The 24,137-nt window shown below is 46.7% G+C and overlaps 2 protein-coding genes across 2 annotated transcripts in view; both read left to right on the forward strand.

The window, feature by feature from the left end:
• The window catches only part of LOC310837988 (E3 ubiquitin-protein ligase TRIM11-like), a 1,016,249-nt gene that overhangs the window by 620,591 nt on the left and 371,521 nt on the right, over positions 1-24,137 (forward strand). The window lies entirely within an intron of this gene.
• LOC310837243 (von Willebrand factor A domain-containing protein 7-like) overlaps positions 4,781-24,137 on the forward strand; it is a 39,397-nt gene continuing 20,040 nt past the window's right edge. The window contains exons 1-8 of the mRNA XM_083723458.1: positions 4,781-5,169; positions 6,847-6,969; positions 12,953-13,132; positions 14,251-14,326; positions 16,694-16,782; positions 18,489-18,653; positions 20,536-20,745; positions 22,494-22,632. Of these exons, the coding sequence (XP_083579584.1) occupies positions 4,887-5,169; positions 6,847-6,969; positions 12,953-13,132; positions 14,251-14,326; positions 16,694-16,782; positions 18,489-18,653; positions 20,536-20,745; positions 22,494-22,632 (1,265 nt within the window). The 5' untranslated portion in view covers positions 4,781-4,886. The remainder of the gene's footprint in view (positions 5,170-6,846; positions 6,970-12,952; positions 13,133-14,250; positions 14,327-16,693; positions 16,783-18,488; positions 18,654-20,535; positions 20,746-22,493; positions 22,633-24,137) is intronic.

The following is a 24,137-nucleotide window of genomic DNA, read 5'->3' on the forward strand; positions in this document are numbered from 1 at the left end:
TACCTGAAGGAGCGTCTCCACCCCCATCGTTCTGCCCGGACGCTGAGGTCCAGCACCGAGGGCCTTCTGGCGGTTCCCTCATTGCGAGAAGCAAAGCTACAGCAAACCAGGCAGAGGGCCTTCTCGGTAGTGGCGCCCGCCCTGTGGAATGCCCTCCCACCAGATGTCAAAGAGATAAACAACTACCTGACATTTAGAAGACATATGAAGGGAGCCCTGTTCAGGGAAGTTTTTAATGTGTGACATTTTGTTGTATCTTTGTTGGAAGCAGCCCAGAGTGGCTGGGGAAACCCAGCTAGATGGGCAGGGTACAAATAATTTATTATTAGTAGTAGTATTAGTATTATTAGGGCCACCCTCAAGACCTTTCCTCAAGTCACACCCTCTGCCAAGCTATAGCCTTTTCTGGCCCTGCAAGGAGTGCTTTTGCTAGGTTAAATGGTGCTCTTGAATCCTGATAGTGCCTCTGGCTTGCCTAGGAGAAGGATAAAGGAGGGGGTAAAATCACATGTACAAACTAACTACAGTAGAAAGTGACTTTCACATTTTTGCCCCTGGCCCACTTTTGCCACAGGCATCTGATTCCCAAAAGGGAACACAGCACTAAAGGCAAATAAGGTTCCCAAATAAGGTTGGATGTGTCACTGAAAAAACAAACCCCCGATTCTCTTGCAGGTTTGCCAAAGGCATCTGGCTGGTCTTGCGAGAACAGGATGCTAGGCCAGGTGGGCCATTGGCCTGATCCAGAAGACGCTTCCTATGTTCTTACATTCTCTTTAAAAGCCAGCCAAGGCAGCGTCTATCACTGCCTCATATGGGAGCAAATTCCATTGTTTCACTTCTTCTTCTTCTTCTTCTTCTTCTTCTTCTTCTTCTTCTTCTTCTTCGATCACTCATAGCTGAGTAAGATTGTCTTCCATAAACACGGTTTTAACAGTGAGTCCATAAGTGGCGGGACATGAGTGGCGCTGTGGGTTAAACCACAGAGCCTAGGACTTGCCAATCAGAAGGTTGGCAGTTCGAATCCCTGCGATGGAGTGAGTTCCCATTGCTCGGTCCCTGCTCCTCCCAACCTAGCAGTTTGAAAGCACTCAAAGTGCAAGTAGATAAATAGGTACCACTCCGGCGGGAAGGTAAATGGTGTTTCCATGAGCTGCTCTGTTTCGCCAGAAGCGGCTTAGTCATGCTGGCCACATGACCCGGAAGCTGTATACCGGCTCCCTTGGCCAATAAAACGAGATGAGTGCCACAACCACAGAGTCGGCCATGACGGGACCTAATGGTCAGGGGTTCCTTTACCTTTACCATAAGTGACTGTGGAGGCCAATTCTGGATCCACACGTCCTTCAACAGTGGGGACCTAGGTTTCTGGGCAGGAGTTGATCACGGTGAGGGTTTGTCCTGAGTTCGAGCGTCTTCAAAGCCCATGACACCTTTGGTAAAGGCTGTTCTCCAATTGCAGCGCTCGCTTGCCAGTGTTTCCTGGTTAATGATGCCCTGTGTGAAGAAGCACTTCCTTTCGCCTGGCCCGATTCTCCAAGCATTCAGCTTTTTTGGGCATTATGAGAGGGAGGAAAACCTTTCTATAAATTCTCCAGGTTTTGCGACGTGGTTCTCCAGACATGCAGCAACCTTTGCCAGCAGATGGAAATTGACTGTTCTTTTAGGAAAAGGTTTGTTGACTTTTTTCAGGACAGCCCCCCTGCAGCCGAGGAGGCGCAGTGCTGTACACAAGCTCCCCTGCCACCCAGAAACAAAGCTCTCAAGGTGCAGCAGTCAACGTAGACCCCCATGGCGCCCTAAATGCCCCCTCCCCCATCAGACACAAACCGCTGTTATAAGAATTTAAGGTCATTTTTTTTTAAAAAAATGTTCATAACTGTATTTATAAACCACATGTCTGAAACCCCAGAGAAAAGGTCCTGAACAAATTGACCTCAAATATTTCTCTGCAAGGTCAAAGTGGGAAACCTCCCCATTGTCTCTTTCCTCACAAATCCTGTCCTTCCTCACAAATCCTGTCTTAACGGCACATTCAAGATATGAACAGGGTGTGAGCCTGTGGCCTAGATTATAATAACAAAAGAGTGGCCGAAACCCAGATAATGCAACCAGGTAACTTGCCAGACAGGAGATAAACAACACACTCAGATTTCTGTTGTAGACCGCCTTTTCTGTGATGTAGGTATGATGTATCTGGGGGGTGGTCTTGGGTCACACCCCTTCTGTGATGTATGTATGATGTTTCTGGGGCTGTTCTTGGGCTCCAGGGTGGGCAATTTAAGGGCTTGCAAGCATGCTCTGGGTCCTCCTCCTCTCTCCTGCGTGTGAGGGGAGCACCCTGTTGCAACAGCTTTAATAAAGATCAGGCTTACTAGCTGCTTTGCTTCTCAATATTCTCTGGTTGGCCTATGTTATTTTCTCCTACCGATAGAGAACCTACAAAAGGACTCTATATGGGCTCTTGGGTACCCCATAAGGGAAAAGGAGCAGTTTTTTTCTCATAACACCTCCCCACCCTGCCCCCGGCTACCTACGCTACTGGCCATGTAATGTTTACCAAAATACATATACTAGGGCAAAGTGTGCTTAAAAATGCATAAATTTATGAAAATAACAGGGGGGGAAATGATTTATATCAGGGAAAAGTGCTTTGCAAAAAAGTGTGTAAATTAAGCAAAAGTACATACAAAAAGGCATACATTAGGAAAAACCAAACTCCAATACTGATGACTTAAAATTTAATAATAATTACATGCTGATGTGGAAATGGGGAGAGTTGAACTTATGATTGGAAAAATAAGAAACTGAAACTGATAAAGTTGCCCGTTCCTGTGTGGACATGACCTTAATCTTGAACTCACTTTGCTGTAAACATCTTTTTCCGAAGAACTGACTTGGCTGAAGACCTGCATGGATTTGGCCTCTTCTTTTGGCCAAAATCTCTGCAGGTGAAGGGCGTTTCACACTAAGCAGGGCCAAAGCCACACATTCTGATTAAGGCACACACTGCTATGCAATTGTGTTTGTTTTCCAAAATGAAAGAACTACAGGCACGAGGGACTGGTGGTATTCAGAGCTGCAGTTCACAGGAACTGGGATTTCCCCCCTTGCCTGCAATTTGTTAAAGGGACAGCAGCAAACGAGGCATTAAGCCTAATGTGTGGTTTGTCCCCAGGGGCAGAACCCAGAGGGTAGATTTAGAGCTTGAAATACACCTGAAAGAATATTCTCGGCAAAGGCATTAGTGAAGCCTGGGGCTGGAGTCTCATCTCTTCAAACTTTTGCACAGGCAAACATTGCGTGGCAAGTACCCACCTCCCCCCGATGGAAATAAAGACACAAGACACCGTTAATTAGGTTAATGGGCAAAAAATGGCCACAACTTTATTGGTTACAGGTAAGAGCGGTATTGGCTTAGGCATTGGTCCTAACCGATTATATCCGGCTTCAGCCCAATTGCTTGAAGACCGGGAAGGGTTAACCACCAGTTGGGGGAGTCCTGCTGATGCACAACAACTAGGAACTGCCCCAGGGTCACCGCTCGGGGGTGTGCCTTAGGCCCTCACCTCCATAGGCTTCAGACAGGGCCACACACACCCCCGGAATCCTTTACTGGACTACCCTTCGACCTGTGGGGGAGGTGATGGCGCTTCCTCCCCCCTTCATCTACATAACAATACCCTTAACAATGCCTAACCGCCAATGGCGAAGAAGTTGTGACGATTTTGTTAAGTTGTGGGCGAACATAGCAGACGACACAGCGATTTCTCCAGAGCAGCTCTTTACTTGCAAGCTAGACAGAACTGAACAGCAAACAGCTCAGCCGGCCAGCTTTTATAGGCAGCCAGCTGTCAACATTGTAGCAGCAACAACCCAGAGTTTCCCGCCTAAAATAACTGATGTGGACCTGAGTGAAAACTATCTACAGACCTGAGTGAAAACTATCTACAGTATCCCCCTGCTGGCCCAGGGTGAAACTTCACTACATAACAGATTTGCTACGAGGTAGGCGAAAAACCAAGTGTATGAGCAGCATTGCACCCAGAATTCCTTGCCATTGTTTAACCTGTAAGAAGAACAGCAATGCACATAAAGTCATAAAAATAAATTTTAAATCAATGCACATTTTACAGGACATTTGATAGTCCTGTTATATTTATTCATAGAAAGAAAGAAAGAAAGAAAGAAAGAAAGAAAGAAAGAAAGAAAGGAAGGAAGGAAGGAAGGAAGGAAGGAAGGAAGGAGAGGAGGAGGAGTTTGGATTTGATATCCCGCTTTATCACTACCCTAAGGAGTCTCAAAGTGACTAACATTCTCCTTTCCCTTCCTCCCCTACAACAAACACTCTGTGAGATGAGTGGGGCTGAGAAACTTCAGAGAGAAGCGTGACTGGCCCAAGGTCACCCAGCAGCTGCATGTGGAGGAGTGGGGAATCGAACCCGGTTCACCAGATTACGAGTCTACCGCTCTTAACCACTACACCACATTGACTCTCATTGTGGCACCTCTCCCTTTTCTATCTGGGAGATTGTGGTGAACGGTGGTTGATCAATAAACACAGGAATCTGCATAATTGACTCATCTAGCTCAGAGGAGACTGGCAAGGGTTTTCCAGGGCATCAGCTGGAGTTGTTTTCCAGCCTTATCTAGACATGCTGGGGATGGAACCTAAGATATGTTGCATAAGAAGCTTGACCCAGAGGTGCAGACCCATTGAGCTAGAGATCTTCCCCAGATGGGAGTTGGGAGTTAGGTTTTCCCCAGAAATCCTATCTGTCTGCCAATAAGTAGGAGGGAGTAGACTGAATAGATAAGAGGTTCCAGTGCAGGCTCAGCTATTTAACAAGCTGGGTGAGGAGCACACTGCAGAACATCTGCAGAAGATGTGTTCCCTTCTCTCCCCCACCACCCAGCTTCAAAGCATGTTGCTGCTCTCCCTGCTCTTCTGCCTGGACAACGTGAGCGGATTCCTCCCCAACCACGAATCGGGGGGTATAGATCCGGCAGTCTTCACAGATGCTGACATCACGACAGCAGGGGTGCTGCGGGCTGTCGCCCGTTACATGGAGAGGAACCCGTTGCCTGGGAAAACACCTATGGCCCCAGGAGAGCTGGAAAATATGAAGCCACTGGGTGCTACTCAGCTCTTCAAGGCCTTCTACAAAGGTAAGCTCAGAAGGCATGGGCGTGAAGACTTCTCCTTGCCCAATGCAACTGGACCTCGTGGCTTTTGCAGAGGATTGACAGCTTTTCCTCTTGCTAGGATTTTGACCTCATTTGCTTCCCAGCGGAACCAGGAGACTTGGATCCACAAATGCATGGTCTCATTGCTCCCGTCTATATCAGTTGACAGAGCCCAGGAGTCCTTGCAGACTGCTCTAAGGCAGTAGACCTCCTGGCCCCTGGTAACAGACCTGAGAGTCACAGCTGCCGGTCTGAGCCTTTCCTCTTAAAAACCTACCCAAAAGGTAAAGGGAACCCTGACCATTAGGTCCAGTCGTGTCTGACTCTGGGGTTGCGGTGCTCATTTCGCTTTATTGGCCGAGGAAGCCGGCGTACAGCTTCCGGGTCATGTGGCCAGCAGGACTAAGCCGCTTCTGGCGAACCAGAGCAGCGAACGGAAATGCCGTTTACCTTCACGCCGGAACAGTACCTATTTATCTACTTGGACTTTGACGTGCTTTCAAACTGCTAGGTTGGCAGGAGTAGGGACCAAGCACCGGGAGCTCACCCTGTCGCGGGGATTCGAACCACCAATCCTATGATCGGCAAGTCCTAGGCTCTGTGGTTTAACCCACAGTGCCACCCGTGTCCCTCCACCCACCCTAGAGATCTAAAAAAAATCCTGGTTGTCAGCTTCCCACCCCTAAGTAGTCACTAAACCCCATTTATCTTAGGGGAGATTTGGGCATGTGGATCTATCCTACTATCCCATCAAATGTCAAGGAGATGAACAATTATACAACTTTCTGAAGACACCTGAAGGCAGCCCTGTATCAGAAAGATTTTAATACAGTGGTACCTCGGGTTAAGAACTTAATTCGTTCTGGAGGTCTGTTCTTAACCTGAAACTGTTCTTAACCTGAGGTACCACTTTAGCTAATGGGGCCTCCCGCTGCCGCCGCACGATTTCTGTTCTTATCCTGAAGCAAAGTTCTTAACCCGAGGTACTATTTCTGGGTTAGCGGAGTCTGTAACCTGAAGCGTCTGTAACCTGAAGCGCCTGTAACCCAAGGTACCACTGTATCTAATGTTTCACTGTGTTTTTTTACATTCTGTTGAAAGCCTCCCAGAGTGACTGGGGAAACCCTGTCAGAGGGGCAAGGTATATGTTAAGAAATTATTACTATTATTACTATTACTATTATTATTTCTATTACTATTACTAGAAGGCTGTGTGAGTGCCTATAATGTCCCCCTCCTTCTCATCCTATCCTTTTTCCCACTGTCAAACCTTAAAGCAGAGGTCACTTTATCTTATCTGTCTGGCCTGCCTGCTGCCAAGCTCATCTTTTCCCTCACCCAGTTTTCTCTGTTTCTCCCCTTTTTGTTCACTCTGTGTCGCCCCTTTCGCCCTTCTGTTTTTCTTTCTCTATGCCACCCCCTTTTCTTTACCTCTGCCACCTCCTTTCCCTTGTTTCCCCCCACCCCACCCCACCCCACCCCCGTTCCTTGGTATTCCCATCAAATTAGGCTGAGGTCCACATGTGCAGTTCAGGGAGCAGAGCATATCCACCTCTGCTTGCGCATATAAGTGCCTCGGGGATCAGGACCACTTCAAAAAGCAGCTGCAGATTTGTGTGGTTCCAAACTAATGGAACCTTTCCCTTTTTTCTTGCACAGCTGACGTCTCTCCCAGTCGGTTACTCAAAGCCATGCAGGAGCTTGTCGATGCGAACAATCAAGTGGAAACCGACCACAAGAAGGACAACAGCTACTTCTTCTACTGCGAAAAGATTGTCCAGAGTAAGAGGCGGTGTGGTTTTTGTGGGGTGAACGTGCACGGAGCGATGTTTGGGGTGATGTGTTGGGAGCGCAGATCCCCACAGAGAGTAGGACTGAACCCTTTGCCAACGAGCAGGACGTGCTATCCTTCCGGGTCCTGCTTCAACCATGTGTTCCCTGTAGGGAACACACTGGCAAAGCAGACCCCTCTCCCCATCCCCAGACTTTGGTAAGTGATTGACAGGTGTGTGGCCCTGCCCACCTCCCCAAGCTGGCCCACCGCCTCCCGAAGGAGACTGTTCCACTGCTGAACAGTGCTTGCTGTTAAGTCCGACCCTCCAGAGCAGGAGAAAATAAGCGTTGTCCCTCTTGCACGGGACAGCCCTCGAGTTGAGTCTCCTCTTTTCCAGGCTAAACACACCCAGCTCCTTCAACCACTCCTCATAAGGCTCGGTTTCCAGACCCGTGACCATCTTAGTTGCCCTCCTCTGCACACGTTACAATTTAACATCCTTCTTAAATTGTGGTGCCCAGAATTGGACACAGTATTCCAGGGTCTGACCAAGGCAGAATAGAGTGGGACTATTACTTCCCTTAGGGACACGGGTGGCGCTGTGGGTTAACCGCAGAGCCTAGGACTTGCCGATCAGAAGGTCGGCGGTTCAAATCCCCGTGACAGGGTGAGCTCCCGTTGCTTGGTCCCTGCTCCTGCCAACGTAGCAGTTCGAAAGCACGTCAAAGTGGAAGTAGATAAATAGGTACCACTCTGGCGGGAAGGTAAACGGCGTTTCCATGCGCTGCTCTGGTTCACCAGAAGCGGCTTAGTGATGCTGGCCACATGAACTCGGAAGCTGTACGCCGGCTCCCTCGGCCAATAAAGCGAGATGAGCGCCGCTACCCCAGAGTCGGCCACGACTGGACCTAATGGCCAGGGGTCCCTTTACCTTTATTACCGTATTTTTCGCCCTATAGGACGCACCGTCCCATAAGGCGCACCTAGTTTTTTGGGGGGGAAATAAAGGGGAAAAAATTATTTTCCCCCCCCCAGGCGCCGGGCTGGGGCGGGGGACGAACGCCGGAGCTTCCCCTGACCCCAGCCCCCAAACAGGCAGCTCTCTGCAAGCCGTGGGAGCCCAGGGCTGGCTCCCGCTGCTTGCGGAGAGGTCCGCGAAGCCTGGACGCACTGAGCTCAGCACCCCCAGGCTTCCGCATGCAGGCACCTCTCCGCAAGCGGCGGGAGCGCTCCCCCCGCTTGCGGAGAGGTCCGCGAAGCCTGGACGTGCTGAGCTCAGTGCGCCCAGGCTTCCTCATGCAGGCACCTCTCCGCAAGCGGCGGGAGCGCTCCCCCCGCTTGCGGAGAGGTCCGCGAAGCCTGGACGTGCTGAGCTCAGTGCGCCCAGGCTTCCGCACGCAGGCACCTCTCCGCAAGCAGCGGGAGCGCTCCCCCCGCTTGCGGAGAGGTCCGCGAAGCCTGGACGCGCTGAGCTCAGCGCGCCCAGGCTTCCGCATGCAGGCACCTCTCCGCAAGCGGCGGGAGCCCTCCCCCCGCTTGCGGAGAGGTCCGCGAAGCCTGGAGAGCGAGAGGGGTCTGTGCGCACTGACCCCTCGCGCTCTCCAGGCTTCAGCGAAAGCCTGCATTCGCCCCTTAGGACGCACACACATTTCCCCTTCATTTTTTGAGGGGGAAAAGTGCGTCCTATAGGGCGAAAAATACGGTACTTCCCTTGCTCTGGACACTATACTTCTCTTGATGCAGCCTAGAAGAGCGTTAGCTTTTGTTTGCCGCTGAATCGCACTGTTGACTCATGTTAAGCTTGTTGTCCACCAAGACCCCAGATCTTTTCAAATGTACTGTTAGTAAGCCAGGTGTCCCACATCTTATATTTGTGCATCTGGTTCTTCCTGCCTAAGGGCAGAACCTTACATTTGTCCCTGTTGGACTTCATTTTGTTAGCTTGGGCCCGGTTCTCCAATCTATTAAGGTCATTTTGCACCAAAGACCTGACTGCAGATGAGCTCTGTCCATTTAAATAATAATAATAATAATAATAATAATAATAATAATAATAATAATAATAATTTATTTATACCCCTCCCATCTGGCTGAGTGTCCCCAGCCACTCTGGGCGGCTCCCATTTAAATGTTAAAAACAATACAATTTAATAATTAAATATTAAAAACTTCCCTAAACAGGGCTGCCTTCAGAGACTAATCATCACTGAAAATTTCCTGCATTTAGAAAACATAATAAATATCAGAAGGGCAAGCAGAACATTCTTTTTTTAGAAGCAAGACCTTGATCACTTTATTCCAAGACTTGTAGGCAGCTTCCACTGACGCATTCTGCATTTGTTTTCACACATGCCCCAATTCCTCTCTCCTGCCAGTCTCTATATGGCACAGGTACAAAGATTTTGTTCCAATATGAATAGTTTAAAAAACAGTACAGGAAGAGATGGTAAAAAGAAAAAAAAAACAGAGTCAACTTTTTAAAAAGTCCGTATCAAGCAAAATTATAAATATGCTAGACAAATCAACTCCAAAACAGGATTTATTGTGTTTTGTTAGTTATCAAAACTAAAAAAGCAAATAAATCAATATTTATAAAATAGGCAAATACCACTATTTAGTTACACAGCTATGATAACTTTGGGGAGGGGGTGCAAAGCAAAAACAAATTGGAATTTCTTCCCCGTATGGAGAATTGGTTGGTGTCTTCATCCCGAAACCCTTCAAAGCTTTTGGCTTTGTTACATTTGCTGACAATCAGGTTGTCCCTTCCCTTTGTGGCAAGGACTTGATCATAAAAAGAATCGCCATATCCAAAGCTGAATCTAAGCATAATAGCAGTAGACAACAAAGAGGAGGTGATTGTAAATCTGGAAACCACCAATCAGAACAAGCAGTTCTTTCATCCTTTTGCATACTGAGAGTACTATCTCCAGCCCCTCGTTGTCTGTCAGTTGATTCCCCCAGTGAAAGTTAAACTGACTTCAGCGAACCAGAATGAAGATGGTCCCCCGTCAAAAGCATTGCAATGCACCTTACGGTACCATACAAATAATACATACAGTGGTACCTGTACAGTGGTACAGTGGTACAGTGGTACAGTGGTACAGTGGAACTTAATTCATTCTGTTGTGTATTGAGTCAAAGGATTTTATATCTGTATTATTATTGTCTGTAATTGCATTAGGGTAAAGTAACTGCCTTTTGGTTCCAGAGGGTACAGCTACTATTGGTTCATTTAAGCTGCTGTATTTGGATCCTCTGTCTTATTGGTTGCCTCCAAAAGACAGGACTGTGATTACCTGATATTGTTCCCTCCAAAATGTATCCTTTCTAGCTAGTTCCCTGTCCCTATAAATGTAGCTCTCCCCTCCTCTGGTCTCAGTCTTGTTGCTTTAATAAAGAAGTGTTACTAGAGAACTGTCTCCAGCATATGATGTCAAGAGAGCTGAAATCACAAACCCCACGTCACAACACATTCCAGAGGTCTGTTCTTAACCTGAAACTGTTCTTAACCTGAAGCACCACTTTAGCTAATGGGGCCTCCCGCTGCCACCGCGCCACTGCTGCGCGATTTCTGTTCTCATCCTGAAGCAAAGTTCTTAACCCGAGGTACTATTTCTGGGTTAGCGGAGTCTGTAACCTGAAGCATCTGTAACCTGAAGCGTCTGTAACCCAAGGTACCACTGTAATGCACCACACCCATTAAAACACTGCTTAAACTAACAGAGTTTCTTTGCAGAGGCTAGGGGAGAAGATGGGAGAAGAGGCAGAGAGAAAAGAGGGAAGCTGTATGAACGAGGCTGTCAAACACAGCGGCAGGTCAGAAGGAGGGAATGGAGTGAAAAGGCAGGTGGCAAAGAGAGAGAAAGTGTGCAGTGAATGTTAGGCAAGCCAAACGGGGTGATGTCCAGTGGCGATGAAAGAGGGCAACTGAACCCTTCGAGTTAGGTCCCGTCAGCCGGGCATTGGTTCTGATTCCACCGACTGTTGGGCCTTATCTACAACGTACAGCTAAAGCACTATTATGCCATCTTAGCAGTAATGGCTTGCCCCCCTCCCAGAAAGAATTATGGGAACTGTAGTTTGCTACAGCTGCTGACAGTTGTTAAGAGATACATATTCCCCTCATAGTATAGTGCTACAGTTCCCAGAAGAAGACAGCCACTTCGGGCAGCAGCTACTATGAGCTGGGGTGCAAAGCATGTGCCATGAGGCCTGCCATGGAAGCCCGTTAGGTGGCAGAGGAGGTTTCTTCACCAGATACACCAGGTACAGTGGTACCTCAGGTTAAGAACTTAATTTGTTCTGGATCTCCGTTCTTAACCTGAAACCGTTCTTAACCTGAGGTACTACTTTAGCTAACGGGGCCTCCCACTGCTGCCGCACAATTTCTGTTCTCATCCTGAGTTAGAGTTCTTAACCCGAGGTACTATTTCTGGGTTAGCGTCTGTAACCTGAAGCGTTTGTAACCCGAGGTACCACTGTCATTCAGCTGCCAGCCTGGTGGGTTTTGAAACCATCTTGCCTACTAACTCGGTAGCAAAATGTCACACGGCAGCCTTGGGACTGCTCTAGCATCTTAGTCCAGCCCTGGGACTCAAGCTTTTGTGATTAGTTCTGCTCCCACTGACCAACGGAGACCCTGCCCCCAAACTACAGCCTCTTGACCCACCCAGATGCCAGAACCGTTGAAATTACAAATCACCAAGCCTACAGCGAAGCATACCTCCAATCTTGGATCAAAACAGGGAGGGGTATCCTGTGGCCCGTCAAAGATTGTTGGCCTCTACCACCCACCAGTCCCTGCAAGCACAGACAGCGCTCAGAGGTGAGGGAAATTTGAGCCTCAGCAGCATTTGAAGGCCACAACGTCACCATCTCTGGAGTAAGAGGTTCCAGGGAAGAGGGAACAGCATCCCATTGGGAATCTGGTGTTTCTCTGGTATAATAATAATAATAATAATAATAATTATTATTATTATTATTATTATTATTATTATTATTATTATTTATACCCCGCCCTCCCCAGCCAAGGCCGGGCTCAGGGCGGCTAACAAACAATAATAAAAACAAGTTGAATGAATACAACTTCAGGGGACACAGGAGAAATTGGGGCTTTAAAATTCTTCTATTTTATTTCTTTTTATTTAATGTTGATTTAAAGCATTTTTCTTCTTTTTTTCAAAGAAATTTTTATTCCATATACCGTATTTTTTGCACCATAACACTCACTTTTTTCCTCCTAGAAAGTAAGGGGAAATGTCTGTGCGTGTTATGGAGCGAATGCCTGCGGGTTGCAGGGGGATCTGCTGCAGTCGTGAGCAGAGGATCCATGGTTCCCCTTCCTTCCCTCCTCCGTGGTTACAAAGCATGGATCCACATGGATCCTCAGGATTTTTGCATTGGGCTACTCCAACCTCACTGTCAGATCACATGTCTGTGGCCACAAAAATCATATATCCACTATTTCGTTTAGAATATTTTTTTCTTGTTTTCCTCCTCTAAAAACTATGTGCGTGTTATGGTCTGGTGCGTGTTATAGAGCGAAAAATACGGTAATCCTTTTTCCAACAATCCTTATTATCACAGTATAATCCCTTTGACTCTGCCGAGTCTTGACTTCCCTCCCTCTCAGCAGTTGGTATATACGTCACATGCTTATTGCATATATTATTGTCATAACTCTACTATTTTACATTAAAGGTATTATTCCAGTCCTGCTAGTGTCTTTAAGCTTTTGCTGTTCTCCTTTAAATATTCAATAAATTTACCTCAATTGTTATTGTATCTCTGGTCCTCTTGGTCCCGGATCCTCCCTGTCAATTTGGCAAATTCTGCCAAAACTGTCATCTTCGCCTGCCAATCCTGGATGGTTGGTAAATCTTGTATTTTCCGTTTTGGGGGCAGTAGGATTCTCACGGCGGCTGTGGCATACATAAACAAATTCTGATCTTTTATTTTAATCTCTCTTAAAATTCTTCTGATTGCCAGGTATAAGCCAACTTCGAAACCTGCAGAACTCTATGCTGGCCAGCCTGAAGGTCCCCGTGAGCTTGTCGGCTTTGGAATCAGCTCGCCGTAGTGCTGGAAAAGCTCTTCACATCCTCCAGAAATTCTACAGTAACACCAACTGGGTTGAGCTGGGGAAAGACAAACCTTACGAACACCTATGTAAGTCCCAATGGCAATGCAAAGATATCAGCTGGTTGGTGTCACCATCCTTGGGCTGGATGTTGATTTCAGATGCGAATCGTCATAAAATCTGTTGATTAAAATTTAAGGTTACCAGACGTCCCCGTTTCCCGGGGACAGTCCCCGATTTACAAATCAGTCCCCCCCATACAAAATCCATTGAAGTTGAAAAGTGTCCCCGGATTCATTGAAAAAAAATCTGGTAACCTTCGATTAAATCTAAGACAACTTAGAAGGCTCAAAAGAAGCTGATGATACTGAACCTTCCAAAAATTAAATTATTCCAATCATGGTAAAATTACTCTCTCTCTCTCTTTTTTTTCTTCTTCTCTTTTTTTGCAATCATTAATGCTGTTGTTTGACACTGCCCAGTTTGACCATCCTACAGAGTTAGACAAATTCATTCCAACTAGTCAGTGGGAATCGGCCGAGGGACCCAAAGAACCTTTTGCATTTTTTACTGAGCCAATTTTTAAAACATATAGCCTGCTTTTTCCAGTTGTGGTCTCAAATCAGTTTACAGAATCGTGATAAATCTGTCTGAGCTGCTGAATTACAGATTTAAGAGAAGTTCATTGTTGTTGTTGTTGTTTAGTCGTTGAGTCGTGTCCGACTCTTCGTGACCCCATGGACCAGAGCACGCCAGGCACTCCTGTCTTCCACTGCCTCCCGCAAACTCATGCTGGTAGCTTTAAGAACACAGTCCAACCATCTTGTCCTCTGTTGTCCCCTTCTCCTTGTGCCCTCCATCTTTCCCAACATCAGGGTCTTTTCCAGGGAGTCTTCTCTTCTCATGGGGTGGCCAAAGTATTGGAGCCTCAGCTTCAGGATCTGTCCTTCCAGTGAGCACTCAGGGCTGATTTCATTAAGAATGGATGTGTTTGGTCTTCTTGCAGTCCATGGGACTCTTAAGAGTCTCCTCCAGCACCAGAATTCAAAAGCATCATTTTTTTGGCGATCAACCTTCTTTATGGTCCAGCTCTCACTTCCATACATCACTACTGGGAAAACCATAGCTTTAACTATATGGACCTTTGTTGGCAAGGTGATGTCTCTGCTAAAACAGCATCTTTCCCCCTTTCCTGTGTGTTCTACAGTAAACCCAGCCAGTCCTGTTTTCCCGGTTGCTCCTGCTTCTAAGAAGACCTGTGACAACTGCAAAAGGCTGCCAGGGTAAGTCTCATATTCTCCCCTCACCTCTTTCCATGGGCTTTGCTATGTACTAAGCTTGGATCCTAGAACAATAGGCAGGTAGGATCCTAGAATGATACAACTGATTGGCTTGCAGAAGACCAATCAGGCTCCAGGAGGGAGTTAATCGGCCTATTAGGCTGGTAGGTTCGTAGGATGCAACAACTGATAGGCCTGCAGGAGAAGACCAATCAGGCTCCAGGAGAGAAGCAGAATCAGCCAATCAGATGGGACTCATTGTGTAAATAATGTATATAAAAGCCTGAGGTTTGGGGGGAAATTCCATCACTGTTTTACAAGCTGCAATAAAGAGCATGAAATCACTACAGGACTCTGTTTCAGGCTTACTGAGAACTGGTTGAACCTATTGTTCTATTGTTGGCGCATGAGCTGGTGGCAACAAAGGAGCATTACTCCCTGTGTAATTCTGTGGCACCTTAATTTTTTTCCTCCTTTCTTTTGTGGTCTCCCACTGAGATAGAGAGCTCATCCATACTTCCTTTTGTGCTGTGTTTCTAAGCGCAGAAACTCCTCTGTTTATGCTCCTCAAACCCAAAGAGATGCTACGTCCCCTACCCGTTTGTGCCAAAAAAAATGTAAAGCGGATGAATTCAATTCGTAACTATTGTCTAAATAAACTCTACTTTTTAATCTTCCAGACATATGGTAAAACCAAGTTATACTTAATGCGTCCCATGCTCCTAAAGTTACAAAATGACTTTTGCCGTGTGATAGAATGATAGAACTGTAGAGATGGAAGGGACACCAAAGGTCATCTCGCCCAGGCTTCCTCAACCTCGTCCCGTCAGATGTTTTTTTGAGACTACAATTCCCATCATCCCTGACCACTGGTCCTGCTAGCTAGGGATCATGGGAGTTGTAGGCCAAAAACATCTGAAGGGCTGAGGTTGAGGAAGCCTGATCTAGGCCAACAGTGTCAAGAGGGCTTTTTTAAAAATATTGTATTTTCCGCCTGAAAATTGTGGTGTGTTTTTTATTGGGGGAAACAGGAAAAATTGTGGTTCCCCACCCCCCCATGGCTTCAATACTTCCTGAAATTTTTTATCTGCTATTAAGACTCCAACTCCTGCCAGCCCCAGGCAGCAAGGCCAGTGATCAAGAATGATAGGAGTTTAATCCAACAAAATCTAAGGATCACAAGTTCCCCATCCCTGCCAAAAACACTGGCATATACCTTCTCTCAACTATTTAGTACCGTATTTTCCGGCGTATAGGACGACTGGGCGTATAAGACGACCCCCAACTTTTCCAGTTAAAATATAGAGTTTGGGATATACTCGCCGTATAAGACTACCCCTCTTCCAACACACACCAAATAAAATTTTTTTAAAAAAAAACCAGTCTCCAGTCCGGCTCGGAAATCCGCTCCACTTCCCAGTGGCCAGGGGCGCGCTTAATGCTGTTGTTGGTTCCCTGCCTTTGTTATGAGCCATTCCTTTTCTTTTACTGCGGGGGCTGCTTGGGCTGAGGCAGCGGCCACGTGTCTAGTTGCTGGGGCAACGCGAGGCCACCATTTTGGACCACGTGGTCTACTACCGGGAGCAGTTAGGGTCATTCTGTTGCTGGTGATTGGGGGCACTTCTGGGGCCAATTTTCAAGCGTATTTCTGCTTCATCTAGAGAGCTTGGTGTCCACTGATTTAATTTGCTGTCGTTTTGTCCTTTGGTGGGGAGTTGCTTCAGGAGCTGCTGCTGTAGCCAGCGTATAAGACGACCCCCGACTTTTGAGAAGAATTTCCTGTGTTAAAAAGTAGTCTTAGGTAAAGGGTAAAAGGACCCTTGACCATTAGGTCCAGTCGTGACCGACTCTGGGGTTGCGGCGCTCATCCCGCTTTATTGGTCGAGGGAGCCAGCGTACAGCTTCCAGGTCATGTGGCCAGCATGGCTAAGCCGCTTCTGGCAAACCAGAGCAGTGCACGGAAAAGCCGTTTACCTTCCCACTGGAGCGGTACCTATTTATCTATTTACACTTTGGCGTGCTTTCGAACTGCTAGGTTGGCAGGAGCAGGGACTGAGCAACGGGAGCTCACCCCGTCGTGGGGATTCAAACCGCCGACCTTCTGATCGGCAAACCCTTGGACACCACCCGCGTCCAAAAAGTCCAGAAGTAGTCTTATACGCCAGAAAATACAGTATTTGGAAAAATGAATCCTAGTGCACAGCCCTTGGTCTGGTTGGATGATGATGATGATTTTATTAATCTTTAGAAAGTATATCAAATGTGGTTTGGGGTGAGTGGTCATAGTGCTGAGCAGCCTTCCCCTCCTCTCAAATAAATTACCGGTAATCAAAAAACAGTACATTTACCAACTTCCACATTGCTTGGCAGAGGCCAGTTCTCATGTGATGGAAACATTGTGGTGAATGACCTGCTCACAAGTGGATACAAAGCAGGACAGTGCACTTCCAAACCCAAAGGTAAGGCCAGAGATCATTGCTGGAGTTTATTTTGTTTTGTTGCCAGTTGTCCCCCATTTTTGCTTTATTTTAACACATGCACGATGATGATGATGATGATTATTATTATTATTATTATTATTATTATTTATACCCCGCCCTCCCCAGCCAAGGCTGGGCTCAGGGCAGCTAACAATCAATAATAAAAACAACTTGAATGAATACAATTAAAAACAAAATTAAAATACAACATTAAAATGTTGAAACCTCATCGCAGGAGGAGAAAGGAAAAGAAAAAAGAGGGGAGGGAATCAAATTGGCTCCAAGCCAAAGGCCAGGTGGAACAACTCTGTTTTACAGGCCCTGCGGAAAGAAATCAGATCCTGCAAGGCCCTGGTCTCATGAGACAGAGCGTTCCCCCAGGCCGGAGCCAGTGTTGAAAAGGCCCTGGCCCTGGTTGAAGCTAATCTAACTTCCTTAGGGCCTGGGACCACTAGAGTGTTGCTATTTATGGACCTTGAGGCTCTCCATGGGGCATACCGAGAGAGGTGGTCCCGTAGGTACGAGGGTCCTAGGCCGTGAAGGGCTTTAAAGGTCAAGACCAGCACCTTAAATCTGACCCTGTACTCCACCGGTAGCCAGTGCAACTGGAAAAGCACTGGGTGAATATGCTCCCATGGCAGAGACCCTGTGAGGAGCCTTGCTGCAGCATTCGGCACCTGCTGGAGTTTCTGGGACAGCTTCAAGGGCAGCTCCGCATAGAGCGATAGCTCTAGTACTGTACTGGAAACCAGACGGGCAAATTCCAGATTACTTTAGCCTCCGTGATATGGTGGTTGGGGGAGGGGTTATAGTTGTGATTTATATTGTATCATATTATGTTAGGTTAGGGTGGTCATTTCTAAGAAGAGCCACAAATTTACAGAAACTTGATAATAAAATTTAAAAAAATTGTCCAGTAGCATCTTAGAGACCAACTAAGTTTGTTCTGGGTATAAGCTTTCATGTGCATGCACATTTCTTTGGTATCTGAAGAAGTGTGCATGCACAATACCCAGAACAAACTTAGTTGGTCTCTAAGGTGCTACTGGTCAACTTTTTATTTTTTATTTATTTATTTTGTCTGCATCAGAGCAACATGGCTACCTACCTGAATTGATAATAAAAAACAGATTAAAATTCCAACTTATCCATTAATAGTATCAACATACAGAGACATATTTTAGTGGTCTTATATTTGCATTTTATATTTGTTTGGATTTTAAAGATTTATTGCGGATTTGTTTTTATTGTATTATCATTATGTGTATATATATATACACACACACACAGTGGTACTTCGGGTTAAGAACTTAATTCGTTCCGGAGGTCCGTTCTTAACCTGAAACTGTTCTTAACCTGAAGCACCACTTTAGCTAATGGGGCCTCCTGCTGCCACCGCACCACCGGAGCACGATTTCTGTTCTCATCCTGAAGCAAAGTTCTTAACCCGAGGTACTATTTCTGGGTTAGTGGAGTCTGTAACCTGAAGCGTATGTAACCTGAAGCGTATGTAACCCGAGGTACCACTGTATATGTATAAACTTAATGTAATACAATAAAATAATATAAAATATTTTAAAAATATTATAAGTATTATAAAAATTATATATATGCCTGACGTACATAGATGCAACATTGCTCTGATCCAGTCCAGCTTATTATTATTTCCTGTATTGTCTTTGTAGGCAAATGTGGACATGGTGGAAGAAACGATCCGCTGCAATATTTCTCTCCCACGGGGGGGATCAACAAGGAGACAAATGACCCCCGCCTCTCCCCACATCATCAGCTGCATCAACAAGCAGCCGAACTAGCCATACAAGCCACAAGGGACTTCTTTGTAGGAGATGGTATGGTTCACAGTCAAAACCATAGGGACACCCACATTGAGTGGCAGAGTTCAAGCACCAGGGAGCGGAGAGCAGTCGGGGTCGTGGCTGGCGCACACCCTGGGGGCATGGCGTTGTGCCACCCGCAGGGGCATGGCACCCAGTGCGGGTGGGGGGCAGCCATGATGGCACCCCACCAGGATCGCGCTGTCAGGGGCGGTGCGCTCTCCTTGCCCCCCTCTTCCTACGCCGGTGCCCACATTGTTGTCTTTTCAGCACAAAGCTCATACTTTTTTCTATCTTCCAGGCCACTTATGATCTTGCTTTTATTTTAGTCCTTGTAGCATGGTTGGTGGTTTTAGCTCCTGTGGTTTTTGGTGGTTCTTTTCTTCAGGTGTTGTGTTTTGTTTCTGTCCTTATGTGTTGCCCTTGTTTTTATGCTTTAGGGATTTTATCCTGGGTCGGATTTTTTTAAGGTGTATGGGCCCCTTTTGTATGCCACCTTAAACTATGGTTAAAGATAAAGGTAAAGGGACCCCTGACCATTAGGTCCAGTCTTGGCCGACTCTGGGGTTGTGGCGCTCATCTTGCTTTATTGGCCAAGGGAGCCGGCGTACAGCTTCCAGGTCATGGGGCCAGCATGACTAAGCCGCTTCTGGCGAACTAGAGCAGCGCACGGAAATGCCGTTTACCTTCCTGCCGGAGCAGTATCTATTTATCTACTTGCACTTTGATGTGCTTTCGAACTGCTAACAGAGCTCACCCCGTTAAACCATGGTTAGCAATGATTAAAAGGTGAACAAACATCATGATGTCCGAAATAAGGGTGTAACTTACATAGAGGTGAACAGCGTACAGACGTATCACGAAAGTCAAACAGAATCCATTCCGGAAGTCAGTTCGACTTCCAAAGCGCGGCTTCTGATTGGCTGTAGGAAGCTCCTGCAGCCAATCGGAAGCCACAGAAGCCCCGTTGGACGTTTGGCTTCCAAAAGAACATTCGAAAATCAGAACACTCACTTCCGGTTTCTGATTGTTCGGGAGTCAGAACGTTCGACTCCCAAGGCGTTCGGATGCCGAGGCATGACTGTAATGTCCTGGCAACTGCTACTACTTAGGGGTTTCAACTGATACATGTTTTAAAAAGGTAAAGGTAAAGGACGCCTGACAGTTAAGTCCAGTCATGAACAACTCTGGGGTTGCGGCGCTCATCTCGCTTTACTGGCCGAGGGAGCCGACGTTTGTCAGCAGACAGTTTTTCCGGGTCATGTGGCTAGCATGACTAAGCCGCTTCTGTCGAAAGCAGAGCAGTGCACGGAAACACCATTTACCTTTCCTCAGGAGCAGTACCTATTTATCCACTTGCACTTTGACATGCTATCGAACTGCTAGGTTGGCAGGAGTAGGGACTGAGCAATGGGAGCCTACCCTGTCGCTGGGATTCCAGCCACCAACCTTCCGATCGGCAAGTCCTAGGCTCTGTGGTTTAACCCACAGCGCCACCCGTGTCCCTAAACATTTTTACTTACCTTTAACATATTGTTACAACTGTTCTTTTATAGTACAGAGGAACAAGGGACAGAAGGAATCATGAGGGAAGTGGTGACTGGCCTCACGGCCACATTGTAGTGTGTGTGTTTTTACATAGCACACACAAACATTGTGATTGCAATATATCACCATGTTGAATATTATGAAACCATGATCTGGACTTCAAACCGATTTTTGACAATGCATCCATACCTTGCCCAGCCCTACTGTGTTTGTGTGTGCGCGCTATACAAAAAATAGCGAATGCCTCTTAACATAGCTCCATCCTTATTTCAGATATTTTGCTGCCGATATATCACGATGTTGAAAACCAGCTCTAGACCTAACCTGTTTTTACTCTGCATTTCACTAGGGTACGGCCTCCTGGACAAGGTGGGCAGCGATACCTTTAAGAAGTTTTTCAGCCTGGAAGGCTATTCACTCACCTTTGTAATAGACACAACCGGCAGCATGTCAGATGACATAAAACAGGCCCAAACCACCTGCATTGAGCTCATCCGAAAGTATTCCAGCTCCCCAGATGCACCCTTTAACTACATTCTTGTTCCGTTCAATGATCCAGGTGAGGATGCAAAGCAAAAGAGTTGATTTCTCCCAAATGAGTCCACTTGGTCTCATAGCTATCAACTTACAGATTTGAAAATAAGGGACCAGCAGCCTTGAAAATAAGGGATCAGCAGCCAAAATAAGGGATTTTCAGAGCACAGGTATGTTCAACTTCTGAGCCCCTCTGAGCCAAAGGCAGAAAGCCCAGCCAGTAGCCAAACGAAGCCTCAGGCGGTGGTTCCCACAGCACAGCAACCCGGCAAAGGGGATGCAGCAAGGAAAACCATCGTCACCTCTCTGCTGGGAAGCGCTGAGCAAAGGCGAGTCCCCAGGCAACGCGGCCGATTTGATCGGCACAAGGCATGCAAGCTCCACCTCCCAGTCGTTCTTAGACTCTTTATTGGGTGAGCAACACAGCCAAGCAACACAGCTGGAGCCTCCCTCCTCCCTGGCCGGCAGGGAGGGAGGGAGAGGAGCTGCTTCCTTTGAAACACGGGAAATTTAAGGGACATCATTAATAAGGGACAGCAGCGGGACATGGCACTGGGATAAGGGACTTTCCCACCAAATAAGGGACGGTTGACAGCTATGCTTGATCTGGAATTGCTATCCTTTTTGCTCACTCTTCACAGTGAACCCAAACAGTGTGTGAGGGCCCACAGGAACTGTGGCCCTCCAGGTTTTATCAGAGACTACAACTCCCATCATCCCTCACCATTAGCCCTTGGTGGCTGGGGTGCTGATGGGAGTTGGAGTGCAACGAGAAGGGGAGGGTCGTAGCTGGTGGCGGCGACTGCATTTATATCCCAAACGTCGTCTTGAAGGAGCCCAGGGAATGATAAATTTGAATAATTAATATGCTGCCCTTCTATAAATAAATAAAAAATTCAGGACAGCTTGGGAACGGAACAATGAGAAGTGTTATAAAAACAACCATGACATCGAAAGACAGCAATCAAAAGTGGTACAAAGCAGTACAGATCAAATGTTTTGTGGCACTGTTTTTTAATAATAATAATAATAATAATAATAATAATAATAGCAGCTCCAACTTTAGGCTATCCAGTGCAGACTTCCTGAATGCATTGAGGTTTTTCAGGACAACTGAAGTCGAAGCTTCTTGCTTGCAGCTTTTGCTTCTCTCACTGTTCATAGATAGAAGGGGGTGCAGCACTACTGATATGCCCGTGAATTGCACCATAATTGTGACAGGTATTTTTAATGTATACAGTCATACCTTGAGTTACAGCTGCTTCAGGTTGTGTTTTTTCGGGTTACGGACCGCCAAAATCCAGAAGTACCGGAACAGGTTACTTCCAGGATTTGGTGGTCGTGCATGCGCAGAAGCGCTGAATCGCGCTTTGAGCATACACAGAAGCACCGAATCACAACCCGCGCGTATGCAGACGCGGGTTGTGAACGTGCATCCCACACAGATCACGTTCACAACCCAAGTGTCCACTGCATTTTGTTTCGTTATTAAAATGTTATTGACCCCATGCTCCCATAAAGGGGAAGGATAGAAAGTGAGCTGAATAGATAAAATACTAGAGAGTAGGGATAGCCAACGTGGTGCTCTCCAGATATTGTTAGACTACAACTCCCATCAGTCCTAGCCAGCACAGCAGATGGTCAGGGCTGGTGGGAATTGTAGTCCAACGTGGAGGGTGTAATATTGGCTACCCCTGGCTTGCGGTATGTATGTATCTGCAGCGTTCGGTTCATGTCTTCACAACTCAGTCCCTCTCATATGTATCCCTGCAGGTGTTGGCCCAGTCCAAGAGACTCATGACGTGGATGAGTTTAGGTCCTTCATCTCTAAGCTCAAAGCTGATGGCGGTGGTGACTGCCCAGAGTTGGCACTAAGCGGTCTGAAGTTGGCTTTGGAGCACAGCTTGCCACGGTCTGCCCTTCCTTCCCTTATTCCCGAAACAAATCTTCTTGTTACCCTTGTTCCTCCAGTCCTACTACCACCTTGGCTTGAGTACCCAGAAGTCTTGTGCTCTCTTAAATCTCTTATCCCTTGGATTTCTTTCTTTCTTTCCAAACTTAGGTTCCAAAGTGGTAAATGTTTCTGAATTATTTGTACAGAAACACTGATGGCTTGATTAAGCCACATGGTATAATTATTATTATTATTATTATTATTATTATTATTATTATTATTATACCCCACCCACTCTGGGCGGCTCCCAACAGAATATTAAAAACACAGTAAAACATTAAGCATTAAAAACTTCCATAAACAGGGCTGCCTTCAGGTGTCTTCTGAAAGTCTGGTAGTTGTTCTCTTTGATATCTGATGGGAGGGCGTTCCACAGGGCGGGCGCCACTACCAAGAAAGCCCTCTGCCTGGTTCCCTGTAACCTCACTTCTCGCAGGGAGGGAACTGCCAGAAGGCCCTCAGAACTGGACCTCAGTGTCTGGGCTGAACGATGGGGGTGGAAACGCTCCTTCAGGTATACTGGGCCGAGGCCGTTTAGGGCTTTAAAGTTCAGCACCAACACTTTGAATTGTGCTCGGAAACATACTGGGAGCCAATGTAGGTCTTTCAGGACTGGTGTTATATGGTCTCAGTGGCCACTCCCCGTCACCAGTCTATCTTCCGCATTCTGGATTAGTTGTAGTTTCCAGGTCACCTTCAAAGGTAGCCCCACATAGAGCGTATTACAGTAGTCCAGCTTGAGGCATCCAGCTTAGACCTCCGTACTGGTAGTATTCACATGGTGGAATAGGAAGAACCAAGGCTTGATAACCGTTTCTCCCAAGGTTAGGAGGAATGGCCTAGATAAGCCTGGCAGGGCAGCTTACACTATGGTCTTAACCCCTTCATACATTTATTAGACTTCAGCATGTTGGTTGTATAATAATAATAATAATAATAATAATAATAATAATAATAATAATAATAATAATAATTTATTTATACCCCGCCCTCCCCAGCCAAGACCAGGCTCAGGGCGGCTAACAACCAATAATAAAAACAAGTTGAATAAAATACAATTTAAAAGATTAAGGTACAACATTAAAACATTAGGATGCAGCCTCTTCACAGAAGGAGAAAGGAAAAAGAGGGGGAGGGAATCAAACTGATTCTAAGCCAAAGGCCAGGTGGAACAACTCTGTCTTACAGGCCCTGTGGAAAGAAATCAGATCCCGCAGGGCCCTGGTCTCATGAGGCAGAGAGTTCCACCAGGCCGGAGCCAGTGTTGAGAAGGCCCTGCTCTGGTTGAGGCTAATCTAACTTCCTTAGGGCCCAGGACCTCTAGGGTGTTGCTATATATGGACCTTAAGGTCCTCCGTGGGGCATACCAGGAGAGGCGGTCCCAAAGGTGCTTATGTAGGTCAGTAGGTGAGGCGGCTTATCCCACAAATTGCTCGCCTCCCTGTACAGCATACTGTTAGCTT

This window comes from Podarcis gaigeae, assembly GCF_964106915.1.
Source record: "Podarcis gaigeae genome assembly, chromosome: 2".
Lineage (NCBI taxonomy): Eukaryota > Metazoa > Chordata > Lepidosauria > Squamata > Lacertidae > Podarcis > Podarcis gaigeae.